The sequence below is a fragment of the Penicillium angulare genome (genome assembly GCF_028827245.1).
Source record: "Penicillium angulare strain IBT 27051 chromosome Unknown utg000001l_segment0_segment0, whole genome shotgun sequence".
NCBI classification, from domain to species: Eukaryota; Fungi; Ascomycota; class Eurotiomycetes; order Eurotiales; family Aspergillaceae; genus Penicillium; species Penicillium angulare.
The window spans coordinates 2,214,100-2,230,483 of record NW_026623160.1 but is presented as its reverse complement, the minus strand read 5'-3'; the positions used below and the strand labels follow the sequence as shown (position 1 = coordinate 2,230,483).

Sequence of the window (16,384 nt, the reverse complement as noted above, 5' to 3'; positions counted from 1 at the left end):
ATTGTCAACTTCCAAGAGGTTCAGGGAAGTTTCCAAAGCTTTAAATTGAATCATTCTCATCGCTGCCAAAGAAAGGTGTTTGTTGTTCTTCGTAGTGGCTCCGATTCCGAAAGACAATTCAAGAAAAACGGTCGATTGAGCAGCTGAGCTGCGAGACTCTATCTCAGAAAATAAAACTGTCCCTCTAGGCGATTGATACCGCAGTATGACACCGTCGTATTAATTGTGGGGATGTGTAAACTATGGTTCTGATTGTCCGTGGTTCTGGTTATCACTTGAATATGATTTCACAACAGTCCAGGATATGTCCAGGGAAATTGGATAACCACGATGGCTTTAACTGGTGTGAGTGTTTATATATTACTGATTATTGAGCTCAGTGTTGGAGATATGTCACAGACATGGTGGTGTCGGACTTCCTGAGATTTTGTCACATGGAAGAAAACGAAGGAAATAGCGATAGGACTTCGCTACTCAGAATTGCATGAGGAATAAGAAATGTGCGACGTACTTGGCAACGACGGCCTGCCCCACCAGAATCGAATTTATGTGAATATAAGGTTGGACTGATCACATACTGACACTCTATCCTGCATTCAGTAAATTATGCTTCTACGGGTAATCCACCTTTGTTTGTTAGAGGTATTGTTCCTGTAGCCAGATTTACTCCGGCTTTTTTAGGTGCTTGATTAGAGTTTTGCTCAAACATTGGTCACTTCTGTCAATATCCTCATGCTTTATATCCTCAAAGTATTATCTCTCGAGGAAGAGCGTCCTTGATTTCCTCCATCTTTTCAATTTATCGTGTTCAGAAGAACTGCCATGGATTTCCCGGAACAGGGACAGGAACAGGTCTTCATACCCACAGAATTCTCAGAGAACTGGCGCTGGATGTTCCAGCTAGCCAGCCGGCACCGAAGATTGATCTACAGTGTTCCAGTATCTGAAAACTTCTCACAACAAGAAGGCTGTCCTTTTGAGTATTAAATTGAGTAGCCACAAGACGAGACCTACATTGAGACCCCAAACGAAGAACAACATGGTTTGGAAGAGACTGATTCAGCCAGATATGATTTTTTAGAGGGACAGGGAAGCGTAACATCTGTGGTAGTACCAGTTTTACCCAGAGAGCTCCTCAATACATTTACCACCCTAAAGAGGGGTGCTGTTATCTTATACACTGATTAGTCTAGTCCCAGCTAATTTTATGATGGCTTGGATGTTCGAACGTAGTAAACAATCCTTTTTTGTCTGACTTGTGCACCGTCTTCCTTATTCGCCCTAGATACAGCTTTGTTCTCGAGTGCTGACATGTTCCTGACAGGGAGGTGGAGGAGTAATGTTGTCGAACTCCGCAGCAGAAAAGATCACCACCTTTCCTATCTTGGACTGATGAATCAGCGCGTGCTTATATCTTATAATACTGTCTTCTTTGTATGTAACGTGCACGTAAGCGTACGTACGTACGAGCTATGCAACTAGCCTCCGCGAACTCGTAGGATCGCTCAACTCGATCCAGCAGCTAGATAGAACAACCCTCTTGAAATTGGATGCTTGATTTACTAGCCCATACGATTCGTCCCAATCCGACAAATGTCAAAAACAGGATATTTGGAGTGTAATAACACAGGGGGAAATGGAAGCATTGGCTATGGGCTATGGGAGACTCCGAGAGATGGAATCCACAGTGGACGACCTCGAGAACCAGGTCGAAGCTATCAGCAGAAGGAAGCATGTGGTTTCTGCGAAGCACAGTGCAAAGTAACCCGGTATATTGCATACACAAGGACCAGCTGTATCTGACTTGACGTAAGCTTTTGGAAGCCCAAAAGGAAACGAGGAGTTAATGAATTATACATACAGTAACGTTACATGTGAAATTCTGGTTCTATTCATGAAGTTCAATAATCAGAACCAGGTGCGGTCCTTTTCAAATACCAAATTTATTGAGACCCAGGGAAACCACTCTCTTGGCATGCAAACCGAACTGGAAGCCACTTGATGCCGGGTCTGTCGGACGATGATAATAGTATTGGTAACTATGAAGACTGGGACTTGATAACGTGGGGAGTAATTTGAGAGCCACTCTAGTGTTCCACTGCCACGCGGCGCGATCATTTCCACAGCAATTGAACCGTGGGTTAGGCGTTGTATATTTGAATCAATTCATGGATGAGTGGAAGCTATATCGTGTGCTTTCCCAAGCCAGAATGTAAATTTAATATCACTGTGACCCATGGTAATGAGGAGAACCCGTTTGATATTCACATACACTCACAAAGGAACACGCTGCAGATCACCCGTAGTGTTTCCGTACACTTTTGATTTGACTCAGAGTCTTCCTAATGGACCGATCTGGGATTGACAAATTATTAAAGTTTACCGAAAACATGGATCCGTAGCCCCTTTTCCATTGAGTGAATTATCTTGCTTGGGCGACAGGCCGAGCATGCCAGGCTCTCGACTTTTGTCTCTGCTTGTCCAAGGCTTAAATCTCCCTTCCCCGCCCGAAAATATAATATAAATTTTGCAACCTTTACTTCTCTATATATTCCTGACTGTCTTGACTGTTGTGAAACCCGGCCCAGCATGAAGGCAGACTTGTTGAATATTATCCATACCCATACAGCCTACAGCCCCGAGAAACAGGAGCTTCCTGCTGGAGAGCATGGCACGACTTCCCGAACTCGTTCAACCGATACCGACTGTGCGGTCATCGAACCCACAACAACGATCTCTCAAGATCCGGTACGTTGACCCTTCCCAAGGCTTCTTATTGCAACGAAGCGACGCACCTGTGAGCTGCTACAACATGGGTATATCTGACATTCTTCTCATCGCTGACATTGTTTCAGGATTTCCGCGTGATCAAATCCCGCAAGAAGAAGGACCATCACAAGATCCACCGAAGATGCTTCGAGGTGGTGAGTCAGTTTGACGATGAGTTTAAAAAGCTCATCGAGGAGCGGGACGAACAGAGACACCAAGATCATAAATTGATACAGCGCCTTCGTGACGAGAATCGTAAAGATTTAGCGAAGCTACGACAAAATACTGCAGAAAAAGAGAAAGCTTGGGCTGAGAAGCTCATCCTGGAAACGGAGGTTCGTCAGCTCAGGCAGCGGTTGAAACACTCCCATAGCTCCGAGGATAGCCAGGCTTCCTTGGCTGCTATTCAGCCCATGCTGCGCCGTGTTCATAATGACGTGTCGGCATCAATGAATGACTTGTGGGATACCATCAAAACCGCACAGAAATGATAGCAGTCAGCCTTTTACCCACCGATGAGTCGAACAGCCCACTCTAGTGGCCAAACTAGAATGTCTCGCTTGGGACTTGTTGTGAGGAATGTTAGACTGCCAATTGGAGAGAGATTTATATCTGCGGTTTTCCTTGAATCTTGCACTACACAGCGAGCTTGTCTTACTTAATTACAAATCTGACATACAAGGCAGTTTACAAAGCACTTCATCCTGGTAGGAAGCCATCTACTTAGTCATGATACATAAAACAGAACATATGAATGGACACAGACACAAGTCAGACTACGTCAATTTGTAGACGTGTATTTTCCACAATCAGCCTTAAATACTGTGCACCAACCTTTTTTTTTTCAATCCTCGCTGCCCTCGCTTGACTCTTCTGCCGTTTTCTGTACTGCCGACTCAATAGCGGCCAGCCGGCCCATCAAATCCTCTAGCTCGTTTGCCACAACATGATTTAGATTGTTTTGATCACGAGTGTGTCGTTCCATGCGTCTGGAAAAAGTATAAGCAGATAATTACTATTTCAAAATTATGGTTTCACTGACCTCACACGGATGTCGAGACTAGGAACACGTTAGATTGTAATTTTCTCACCCTCTTGCTTTGGTACTCACTCTACAATATATTGGAAGATTATTGTGTAGCGTCGTTCAACTTCATCGGACAGAGTGGTGGGCTCTTGATCACCACGTGGACTGACGCTTTCATTTGAAGTACGCTGTCGTTTCACTCCTGCCTGTCTGTCTCCTGGCTGGGCATCGGCATTCCTTGCATGGGTCCAATCTTCGGTAGTGTCTCCCGTTATGGAGCTGGCTGAGCTCTGAGACTCACTAGATGTCGAGGAAGACACGGACAATGCACGTAGCAGTCGGCGCTCAAAGCTTGGAGCTGCGTTCTTTGTATTGCCCGGAGTACTACCCATCGTGAGAATTAATTGAATCTTTCATACGCAGGCCTGACAAGCCTGTAGATATTTGTAGTCTGAATGATACTCCTTGAACGCGGCTTGTTCCCTCGTGAACCACGGACCCTGGGTCTTTTTACTGGTCTGAGAACAGTCATTGTCGAGAATGGAGTCTCGGTGAGTCTGGCTAACAAGAAACACTTGGAAAGTATATTTCTGGCCCATGTCATCCACGGTACGCCTCTGATGAGGCGTTAGAAACTATAACGTTGCAGTGCGCAATCGAAGCCAAACCAAGGACATGGAAGGGAGAGGGTAATTTGACCAAGTAACTTACAAGAGAGTTTGTGACATATTCAATCAGAGGTGGTTTTGTTACCGCACCTGACACCACCCTTGCATATTTCCCAGGTGCTAGAGCCCTTTCTTGTTAATGCGGTTCAAAGTTGCGAGGACACGCCACTACTAAGTTAGAGCCCGTGGGTTGCTCTGATTACGGAGTATCAAGCTTGGGTTTCTCCCCGGACCCGACATAGTTCTGGAATCAATGATCGACAAGCTCCCTCGGTTCCTTGCTCGCAACCATGAATGGCACTGTATCTCTTAGTTAACGTGGTAAGGATCTAGGCCCCAATGTGCTGTGATCGCGGAACGACAGTACGGCTGGGAAGGGGTGCGCGTGTGAACATTGGTGTTAGTGAGGCTACGGGAAAAGCCAAGTGGTCTTGTGGCCCAATACTTTGTCCATGGTGCCCGCATTGATCGTCAGAGTTTTCTCGGTCGGCCAAGCTTGACGACCCGGCAAGACCCACCTGACGAGCCTTTGGCGCTAGATGGGTTAAATGGCAATACCATTAAGCTTTGGGCAATTGTGAATGCATTCGAGTTATCTTAACTCGTCGCTCTGCACAGGCCGGAATGGAGCAAACAAGAATGTGAGATCGAAGTTCTTGTGATTGCTTGCAAACACGTTTCATCGTTCCAGCCCGAGAAATACGCAACACACCAGCATTGATGGTTTATGGATTGATGAACGATTTATTTTCTAACCTTGTAACCGAATCTAACCAATACGCAAACCGAGGCGTTACAAAAATTCAGCAATTTCAGAATTGAATCGATTGGAGTTCACATCATCTACCATCACCGCAAATCATGAGATAGGGAAGAGTCCACACGGTCCAGCGAGCCTCAAGTGGATCTCGACCAGCCTCCAATTAGGCCGTTTCGTTCCCTTTCAGTTTCATACTGCACCCTCGATATCGATGTCCGGAAACTCATAGTGAGATCCGAGCGGCGGTAGTGCCTCCTGGTCTGCCAGTGGGTATTCAGGGCCAGGAATCTCAGTCCCGGCGGAGTGGTGCAGCATTTCAAACGGGCCATATTGGTTCGTCCATGGATCATGGACAACATCAGAGGCAGGCAACTGTCCAGACAGCTGAACATTCTCGTTGTCGCTCATTCTGGTTGTCAAGGATTTCATGAATGTCTCGGCTGAAGCGTGGATTTCATTCAACACATCCTGCACTTCTGTGCGAGATATCAGATTGTGGCTTTCGTTGACAACCATATCAAGCCGATTGTTCAATTGAACAATCTCTCTCTTCAGGCGACTGCTTTCCTCCAGTGCTCTTTGTTTCTCCGAAGATAGCTGGTGGAGCTGGGCACTGGCCTGCGCCTTCTCCCTGCTTAGTCGCTGGCTGCTGGCTGCTAACTCTCGCTGTCGCTCGTTGAGCCGCGCTGTGAGCTGTCGGTTATGCACTTCAGCATTGTTGATCGCTACTCGACAATGTGCATGAACGAGATCGAAGTCATTGCCCAGGCCTCGGGAGTTATCTGTAGCCGCCGCGTGTCGCTGATTCGTCTGTGCTTGGTGGGTTGGTATTAGTAGCTGCCCTGTCCGCCCACTGCAATGTGCTCTAGAAGGCATACCGGTACTTGATGTGGCTGCGGCCGACGTGCTGTAGGGTGGAGGCCGGAAGTACTAGTAGGCGGAGGCCGTGTAGTCTGCGAGGGGGGAACTCCTGTCTCTCTAGGTCTCCGGGTAGTTCTCTGTACTGGCATTTCCTAGCTCTTTGAAAGACAAGCTCCTATTGCCGATTTGAGGAATACCGACCAAAGAGCAGGTAGAGCTCTAAAGGAAGGGAAGATTGTAGCAATGAGGCGAGCGAAGTCATTGTTTACATTTATGTAAAAAATGCATTCAGTACAGCATTTGTTCAGGACGGCCAATTCCACGGTTTTCCTTGGAGTATCCACCGGTTCAAAAAAAGTATACGGCGGTGGAATTAATCCCACAACCCCACTTGAGCCCTAGAGGAGCTTCCAAGTTGGCTCCCTGGACTAGAATTAAATGAATATTGCTCGTAATTGAAGGCATGATACCGTTCCGGTCTATTGATTTCTATCTCCTGGCTCACAATTCTCCTCGGGGTTGAACCAGTGTTTCGCGTATCGACCAGTCCAGGCCTCCATGTTTGTGACTAGGAATGGAAAGCGGAAGCCACAGTACCAAGAAGAGCAACAGAGTTACTCGCTGAAGTTATGTTCTTGGCTGCCATCGAATTCCGTACTCTTAGTTTGAATTCAGCCGATGCTCCGCAACTGGGCGTCTCAGGAAAGATCCTCCTTATTCCTTCCTGTTTCTGGCGAGATGTGCATCTGCTTCTTCCCAGCACTTTCCAATGCTAATTGTACAACTGGAATATATAAGGTCTGGCGAGATGTCCTCTGGTTGCCTCGCAGCACCTGATTTCTGATGCAAAGTCTACGACTGATGGTCTGGTGAGATGTCCTTCAGTTTCCTCCCAATAAATCTTCCAAAGCATTGTGATTACTGATGGCTTGAGGGTACGTTCTTTGATTTCCACGCTGTACTTCACCACCTGATGCCCTCTCGGTTTTCCGGACATGTTTTTGTCTCGAAGAGATTTTGAACGCCAGCTGCCTGCCCGACTCGATGCATTCGTCTTTGATAAGGGTGTTTAGAAACAATTCACCTCACGGAAATGAACATTGATTGACTTCTATGACATCCTACTAGAGTTTCACATTGTGAACGGGTCTGAGGAGGTTGCGCTATGTTTGGGCAAATGAACGTGCAAATCAAGTTTTCTTCATTGAACATCTGTGGTCTCGCTCTACCGATATTGTTGCTGATATGTATGACGCTTCAGAATTCTAGCTAGCCGTTTCAAGTTTTTATTGCTGAAACAGCCATCTTTTAAAGCCTACGAGATATTTCTTACTATGGAATATCGTTCAGTGTCTGTCTTCCACAAAGCGCATGGAAAGTATCCGGTGGATACCTCCATATCAGAGAGTTATGTTGACCGTCACCCCTCATCAGAGCTTTAAGTTATAAACGGTAGCCCTCGACAATGTTCGGTTCGAGTTCTAGCTACTATGTAGGAATGGCTTCCTTGCACAATGTGCATTTAAACGTGACTTTCAATTATTGAGACAGAGTTTCTGAATGAGAGTGAAATCCTACTTTTCTCTTTTGTTCTCTTTTATTCTCTCGTTGCAAAGGTCAAAGCGAAAGCCTTTCCTCATATAATTATGGCACAATTGAAGTTAGATATCATTGTTCAATATTACCGAATTCACTTCATCTAAAAAAGTCTCAAGTGAACTCCACTAGTTTTGCCCCTTTTCCATGATTTTTATCATGCATGCTTTGACCCTCATATTGACTACCTTGAAAGGTTCACGAGAAGTAAGTCAAGCTGTTGAAATGGATTTTCATTCAATTGTGGGCATGCTATTTCGTGTTGTGGCTACGCGTGGTCATTCGCTATTGAAGCTAACCTTGAATCGAATGGCCCACATAAACGATATTTGTTCATGGCGTGCTATCACTGCTTAGCAAAATCTTGGACATATCTGAGCTCTATTGCCTGTTATAACGCCAATTTGGATGCCTATAGCCGGAGAAGTTAACTTATGCTCAAATAAACATGAAATAGTGCAAGGCAATAAGCCCAGAAAAGTCCATTCAGGTGTCCGTAGGGCCTTGACTCGGTCGGATCATTTATCTGGCCCGGTTGGCACCGTATTCTTGACGGCCCTCTGCTGTTTCATGGCGCGGTATTAGGTACCTTCATATTCTTTGCGATTACTTGTCTGCAGAAGACGAATTCTGGCCGTCACATATATGCCAAGCACAGCCCTCTTTAGGCTTCATCAGACCTAGTCCACATGGTCAAGGTTTATTTGGCGATGGCTGTCGGTACTCCTGGGAAAAGGGGGCCATAATCATGGATCTATGAGCGACTGGAGTATTACCAGTTACATTGTTTCTACCCTCGCTTGTTCGCTGTTCAACTTTTAAAGCACAGTTTTTCACTACGTGATACCTGCGGGGGATTCTGATCCCTCATAGTACTGTATCAACTTGAGTCATTGTCTTCGCATCAAATCAGTCAATGATGACAGACCAAACACCCACCCGACACGGGAGTCCTTTGATCGCACCCCGTCGTTTTCATATCATAAAATTGAGACCGCGCTGTAGTCTCCTAAGATCTAACACCCCTTTCGGACATGCCACATAAATTCTCAAAGTAGGCTATTAGTGCTCCCAAGCTAGGTGCTGTCTTTCGCGGAAAATGTTTTTCGGTATCGCAATAGCCTTTTGGTTTGTACTTTTGGCAATCCAAGACCTCCAATGGCTTGCTGAAGCAGGAAATACCTCTTTACATTTGCCTAACTTGTCAGAGAAGCGTAGTGGCCTCCTTCTCGGCCGCAACACTGGTATGTATACAGCGGTACTGGGAGGCTATGGTAAGGTCACCGACGGCTGGCCGAGGTTTGACCAATGGGTTCACTCTTTCGAGGACATGTTCGAGAACAATAGAGCTGTGATATCTGCTAGCTGTTCCCAATGGGCCCTCCTCGATAACTCGGACGACGAGACAGATTCTGTCAAGAATGCGATCCACCAAGTGGAACAGTCAAGTGGTGTCGACGCGCGCTTCATTTTGTCGATCGTCATGCAAGAAAGTAATGGTTGCGTGCGTATTCAGACCACCGACAACGGAGTCACCAATCCCGGACTGATGCAAAGCCACGAGGGCTCTGGCTCATGCAATAAGGATGGAATCATCCAGAGCCCTTGCCCCGAAAGTCAGATCCTCCAGATGATTGTTGATGGCGTTGAGGGAACTCAAGCCGGACCTGGCCTAAAGACGCTGTTGGCCGAGGAGGGCGGTAAGAGTGATGTGGCTTCATTCTACAAGGCTGCGCGTGCCTATAACTCCGGCACTGTTGCCTCCAGCGGCAACCTGGGGCAGGGTGGTGCTACTCACTGCTATGCCTCTGACATCGCCAATCGCCTTTTGGGCTGGACCGATGGACCGAGTTTGTGCGCTCCCGATATCATTGGCATGATGTCTACTGCGCAGTGGGACCGCAAGGGTGCCGCTGATGCTAGTGATCGCGATACCATTTCGACTTCCACAAGGGCTCGATTGGTCACCCAATCCCACGATGCCTATTCGTTCAGCTTGCTATCAAACTCGTCTTCCTTGCCGTCTATTCCGGTCTTCGCCAACACGTTTTCTGCACTGCTCCCTTCAAGCACAGGTCCTTGTGGATGTAAGAGGAAGCACTATCAAGCGTGAGTAGTCGATCAGTATTTTGGCTTCCTTCATTTCTTGCTGCGCTGTGGTAGCCTGTTCTTCAATGAAACCAAGGGCCGAAAGGCCCTGATGCACGTGAGGATTTAGTAGGTTAGACTATGCAATATAAGATGCCGTTGTCGGCACCTCGACTATTCTAGAATGGGCCCTCTGTAGGCTATTATCAACGGCTTGATTGCTCCTTGTAGACGGCGTACGAGCCAAGCAAAAAGGGAAAGGGGAAGTAAAGAAGACCGAAAAGAAGAGCCTGTGTCAGAGGCCAGATATAGGTAGGAATGGGAGTAATTGCCCAACCGCACTACTGCCAGTCCATCTATAGGTTAAGTATTGGATAGAGCGACCGAGCCACTCGAAATTATCTTCCGAGAGTAGAGAGAAGGGATGTTCGACTGTTCGAGGGGAAATGATTAAGCGCCTGACCAATCCACAAAACCTAAGTGAGGGTTCCCGAGGGTATAAACACATTGGGGGAACACGCTTTAAATCTACTCAACAGTCCGTTTTGGAACTCTACATAAAATCCATCGCCGGACAGTGTAACGTAGGGACGGAGTTGATTCGCTGACGGAGATGACAGCGGCATCATCGCCATGGGAGCAGCGGAGAACAGTCACATGAAGCAGCGCTTTGTCTTGGGAACAGCAGAAAAATACACGGATTTGTCTGTAGTTACCTCGGCGTCCCGAACCGTAGTCTTTCTCCGAAGAAACCGACCTCGCGCGTCGCCAATCTATGAATCGAGCTCAATCACAATCTTTTCAATACTGGTTGCACATTGTTCCAATCTCGTCGATTTTCGCTATTGTAGTGATCCCTTGATATCCTTTGTCTGTAAGCTTCGCGTTTGTGTTCGTGAGGAGCATCGGGATTGTTGCTTGACGTTCTGGAGTATCCGGATTCATGCAGTTAGCTAGGTAAATTCCTTCGCAGGAAGAAACCGGCGCGTTATGTATATGGTACTGTGCTCTCAAAATCAGATGAAGGGGGGATAGTGCTCGTGCTAGACTTTCTCGCCGTCGCAGTTTTATCAGTCGCTCCTGACACACTGTTGCAGCAACGCGCAATATGCTGCTTCGTATTTCGTGACTTCAAGAGTGATCCATTACATGTAAGAGAACAAGAAATCCAATTGCATGAACAGGTATCACATGGGGAGAATCCAAAGATGGCTGCTTTTCATCAAGTAGGAACTGTTGGGTTTCGAGGACCGAGATCAGCGCGACCCAGTTTGACTGTCCAATCAGCAGTTGCTTTGTCATCATATGTAGCCATTGGACAATTATCACGCGTCGTGTTGATCCGTGCATCCTGGTTGGCTCTCGTTTCAATCATGCTGGAAGAATTTCCCTGTCTTTGTTTGATGTCATTGTATCAACTTGGCACCTTCGCGGGACTACTAGGCTACAGATACGAAAGATAATGCTTCTATAGATTACATATCAATTACTTGCTAAATTCGCTCTTGGATCTGCCCAGGCGAACGGCCGCATTTTCGCCGGCATGATTTTTGTCCACACAGAGTGTGGATTGGTGGTCTCTCGTTTTCTTTGTCATCGCGTATCTATGTTGAAGGTACATGTACTTCCCTCCTATAAAAACCGAAGCAAGTGGAATGCCTCGCTGTATCGAGACTTGGACATTCCTCCCCAATGGCTCTTCCACCCGTTATTGTATTGACACGGGTGAATCTATGGGGGCTTATACTCTCTTCTCCGTTACTGAGGTTTCCTCGATAATTTCTTGCTGAGTGTTTCCATTCTCGTTGAGATTCATTGCTACTGTGTGATTCTTAGTCATATGTGTATCCATGAGATTTCTTTACGTAGTTGTCCTTTTCTCAAGCAGGGTACGTCATGAAGACGAACCAGCTCAAATGGCATAGCAGATATGTGAACCATTTGTGCTCTGTTTGTCAAGACTAGGGTTTCAAGGACTGGGTCAGGCGGAATTTGAGCACAAGATACACGAGTGGCACCAGGACGACCGCTTTTCGCCTCATTCAATCTTTTGATCGTAGACTCCGAGTACCATGGACTATTCATTACATAGACTCATAACCCCGGATTTAATATACACTCTCTCTAATAGCCGTTTGGTCTTAAAGTTTGGATGGTTTCTAATGCGGATATGCTCTATCGTTTTCATCCGACGCGTGGAAAGACATTGTCGATGCAAAAAGCCAGCACAAATGGAGTGAAAGCACGAATAAAATACAACAAGCAGTTGAACAACTAAATCTAGAGTGATTTTGGAAGACGGATTAATCACGAGGTTATGATTCATTTCAACTAGGATAGTAGCAAAAATGTGAAGTGAGACACTTTGGCCCGCACATATTTGCATGGTTCGTCACTGGGATTGAGAGTTCTGCCCACGCTGCAAGGTCCCATAGCAGCCCCAGAGTAACTTCGTTAGATTTCCTCAGTTCCTCGGTTGGTCTTACGGCATATGGTAAGCCTCTCCAGAGTCACGGCTAAGCCAACTGGTATAGAGTGAAGGTCCCTCAAGCTAAAGCGGCTAGGGAAGTCTGTTGCGTTCGAAAGACCTCTCCAAAAATTGAGGTTGAATGGGGATCATGCACATTCATTAATAGTGCTAGAAATAGAATAGTTTTTCTCGTTTAAACACGCCGCACAAAAGCACTGTCATGTATGATCCTACTGCGCATCATACGTATAAGAAGACTCGATGGCCTACTAGTTTGAGATATGTACATACCTGGCCTTTCCCAAGAAACTTCTTTCAAGGTCTGATCAATCAATATGCGAAGAATTTTGAAGGTCCTTATGCGTAAGTGTACAATCATGACCAGAGCGTTCTGCTATGTTGACTGATTGATCTAGGACGCGACCGAGGAGCCCAGAAAAAGTACCGGACAAATTTCAGGCTGGACGTCCCATTATCCACACCTCGGTCGGCTCTCGATGAGAAGATCTTCAATCACGATTGGTCTCTAAAGCAAGGATGGACTCGCCATCGAGGCAAGGACTTTGTCGGCAACAAGTCTTGGATATTTACGAACCTGGCTGACTCGAGCCTCTGTTTTGACGAGATGCAGCTAAGGCTTTATCGAAGGCTATCATATGACCCGGTGTTCGAGAATGGCGGGGTGAGCTGGCAGTATAGGAGGGAGCCTGAGATTTCCTCCATCACCGACAAAATATCTTTGCAAAGAATAGCGCCCTTGTGTATCGAGCCTTCACGTGTTTGAATGTGGCCGCGATCGCACTAGCTATAGCTTCACTACATTACATTGATTCTCCTGCAATATGATACAGGCATACTGTGCGAGATTCATTCTGGTTGTGACCGTACATTGCAGGAAGTCGGTCTAAGGAGTTGATCAGTAAATGCCAATTATCTCCAGCTTGTATATGACCTTTCCAATACGACTCAAGGAACACGTGCGCTTTATCCTGAATCACGCCTTCACTAGCCATTGGAAAGCTATATTCATTGTCAAGTTTGTATACTGGAATGAACTAGTTGGGGTCCAAGTCCGGGTTATGCCCCGGATTTCTGTTTTTGGCATTGATCTGTAGATCGCATGTGGTTCTAGAAGAAGCTTCTCCATGAAGACCATGGAGATGAGTTCTGATTTGAACGGCAGAAATTGGAATGTCACTGTGAGCTCTGGCATCGTGGTGTACTCCAAAGGATTGAGATGTAGATCATTTGGGCGCCATGGCTGCAGAGTTTAGTCGCGCGCTAAAGAGATCTAAATTTTTCCTATTTGCTCTGATAATGGACATAGAGAGAGATCGGTTGGCCATAGGGAACCAATTACATGGTGACTGAGTAGCCGTTTAAAAGTGACTCGCATCATTGGCAATGTTGGCAGCCTCAAGGAGATGAGTGATAATGTTTGTCCTAGCTTCCATGCCATATGGAGTTACTCACCTGCGCCAGGATACATGTACATGTAAATACTGTATTGCTTACTCGGATTTTGTATTGAAATGTATGTGGGGATGCAAGAAAAACAGGAGAAAATTTTTCAACTCCTAGGAGTCACTCCAAGCGCATTTTCACTCACCTTCCAATCTTGCCAAATGCCACTAGGTATAGGTTTAGGAGTAGAAGAGAATTACAAATGATGTCATCGCTCACATAAACTATCCGTTTTTCTTCGAATATTTCAAACAGCTGGCCAAGCTTGTTTAGATCAGACTCTAGCGGGGGGTTGGAATTGAGGCCCGAGCATCACGTAGAGCATCACGGATAATATCTTCAGCATTAGGTCCAGCGTGAAAAGGATCGCCTCTAGTCGCGGAGACGTAGAGTCCCCCAAGAGGTGGAGCACCGTTCGATTGGGGCCTGGCTGATGTGGCCACACTGCCTAACTATATTGACTCCTATCTGGACAAAGCCATCATTTGGTCCAAATTCAAATCTTGTTATCGTGTTATGAAGATTGTTGAGACAGGGGTTGAAAATGAGCAGTTTGGGGCAAGAAAAGAGAGATATAGAAGTTATTCGATGCTCTAAGAAAGAAAAGCATGTTGAACAGATATGAGGCGAGCTTCTATCCAAGTGTATAATGGGTGAACACGCCAAGGGAGCCTTGAATCAGCCCTCTGAGATTGACCTCCGTCATTTGTACGCAATTACTGAGGCTTGCACGGGATTGGATGGGGGCAAGCCCCGCTTCTATGCCCATCGCCTGAATCCGGATGATGCAAATCAACACGATCAATTCCGCGGGCGAAATGGCTGGCCTTGACCCAATACTACTGGGGAAGTTTCAGTAAGCAGTAAAACCTATAGCTTGAAAATGAAATTTGATTTCGGATTTCGAGAGGCACCGAGTCTATGTCGAGCAAATTTATGGCATTTGAACGATTACAGGAACAAATCAAAGCTCCCCTCAGGAAAACTAATGCTCATAAGAAACATTGAGTTGCTTGTCAGGGATATAGATGAGGCATACGCGCTAAGCCGAAGACGTGGACCCACATGGCGCATCTGGGCTCCCCTGAACGCGAGGAAGGTAACTTGCTTTTGCTTCCTCGCGTTACGTCTTGTATCTAGAGTCGACTATACCTTTTGTTAATATGACCCTTCATTGAAAAGACACGCTCTTCATCAACAGATACGTGATACCCTCACAGAAGAGCTCAATATTGAAAAATCCAATTTCCGTGATAGGAGGAATTTGTCACCACATGTACATTTTCGCTCCATTTTGCGCTGCAATCCCGTTTTAGTCTTCAAATGCTCGCCCCCACGTGCAGTAATATGTGCTCCGGTTTGCGCTCGAGACCAATAAGGTTCTCCACGAATCTCCCACCCTCTGCCCTTGTAACCCGTAGATTTCTCTTCTCCCGGGATCCTGGGATCGCGCACAGACTGGTCACTCCGAATAGGACGCTAGCGAAGCTTGGGCTCCTCCGTCCCGAGTGAGAAAAACATTGAAAGTAGAATCTATTTGTGAGGGCTGAATGGGCTGCTGATCTGCATCTTGGAAGTTTATCACGCTGCCAATGAGAATTAGGCGCCCATACACCGAAGCATGTATGTATTCCTCCTCGATGTCGGATAGGGGCAATTTCACCGCAATGTAACCTTGCATGGATGACCCCATGCACCGGAGCTGATCACGCTGCAGATCTAATCTCCTACACCCACTCCACAGCTGGAACCGCTCTAATTCTAGCCCCTCTCGGCACTTCATGCCAAGTTTCACATCCGAACGCCATGTATGCGGTATGCCCTCAAATGTTGACGTGGCCTTTCTTTGCATAGTGAAGGCTTTTCAGTAATATTTCAAGGTTGCTACTTAGGTATCACCTACATACGAATTCCTGTCTGCCTCGTGATATTTAGTGATGCTTGCTTGATTCTGTTGATTTCTCTTGTTCATTGGTGGGACTTCACTTTCATGCGGGCCAGTAGAATCAATGGGGCAGAGCAAATAAGTTAGAACTGTCTATACATGCATGTGGCCCTCGGGGTCTATTTACAGAAAGCCTTAGATCGATAGTCGGTTTTACCCGACCCAACATTGAAATCTTGGTCATGCGCAACCAAGACCCCTGCCAGTGGTAACGGTATTAGGGCTTAGGGCGGATATGGAGGTTAGAAAGTAACTTTAGAGATCACGTCTACAGTCGTTCAAACCTGGTTGCCAATCGCAATACCTAGGTACCGATTGCCCGTTTTAGTACCGAGCGGGTCAAGGCCCCCAAACACCTGCACGTTCTAATTTAGAATTAAAGGTGTGCTGGAAGGCGCATTAATTCCAAAAGCCTTATTCGAAATTCCAGGTACAGGGCTTCGAGGCTGATCGCATGTTGAAATTCGAATACCGTGTCAACTTGAAAATCTTTGGAACACTGTCCGATCTCATTCACATGTGGACTCGCGAGTTCTTAAAATAAACATTTAATACAGAAATGACATAAATGTCAAATACGCAAGACTGTCGATAATAAGTGATAAAAAGAATGATATTAAAACCCCTGGAGTGCTGGGGCTGTTTAAGTTTAACATGCACATGTGAAACTTCCACATGTGCAGATGTCCAGGCCTGTTAAAACCCCCACATGCGATGCCCACCTCAATGGAGTGGG

At 46.3% G+C, this 16,384-nt stretch overlaps 4 protein-coding genes across 4 annotated transcripts; 2 read left to right on the top strand and 2 right to left on the bottom strand.

Moving 5' to 3' along the window:
- Positions 1 to 2,589: 2,589 nt before the first annotated feature.
- On the top strand, positions 2,590 to 3,260 carry N7478_000783 (uncharacterized protein; the record flags this gene model as incomplete). Its single annotated transcript, XM_056916998.1, has 2 exons — positions 2,590 to 2,748; positions 2,856 to 3,260. 2 exons carry the CDS (start codon positions 2,590 to 2,592, stop codon positions 3,258 to 3,260), a joined length of 564 nt encoding a protein of 187 aa, XP_056784878.1.
- A 353-nt stretch (positions 3,261 to 3,613) lies between these two features.
- N7478_000782 (uncharacterized protein) lies at positions 3,614 to 4,188 on the bottom strand (the record flags this gene model as incomplete). The annotated part of the gene is made up of 3 exons (XM_056916997.1): positions 3,614 to 3,758; positions 3,812 to 3,829; positions 3,881 to 4,188. 3 exons carry the CDS (start codon positions 4,186 to 4,188, stop codon positions 3,614 to 3,616), a joined length of 471 nt encoding a protein of 156 aa, XP_056784877.1.
- Positions 4,189 to 5,413: 1,225 nt separating this feature from the next.
- On the bottom strand, positions 5,414 to 6,234 carry N7478_000781 (uncharacterized protein; the record flags this gene model as incomplete). Its single annotated transcript, XM_056916996.1, has 2 exons — positions 5,414 to 6,034; positions 6,103 to 6,234. 2 exons carry the CDS (start codon positions 6,232 to 6,234, stop codon positions 5,414 to 5,416), a joined length of 753 nt encoding a protein of 250 aa, XP_056784876.1.
- An 8,118-nt stretch (positions 6,235 to 14,352) lies between these two features.
- On the top strand, positions 14,353 to 14,535 carry N7478_000780 (uncharacterized protein; the record flags this gene model as incomplete). The annotated part of the gene is made up of 1 exon (XM_056916995.1): positions 14,353 to 14,535. One exon carries the CDS (start codon positions 14,353 to 14,355, stop codon positions 14,533 to 14,535), a length of 183 nt encoding a protein of 60 aa, XP_056784875.1.
- Between the last annotated feature and the right edge of the window lie 1,849 nt (positions 14,536 to 16,384).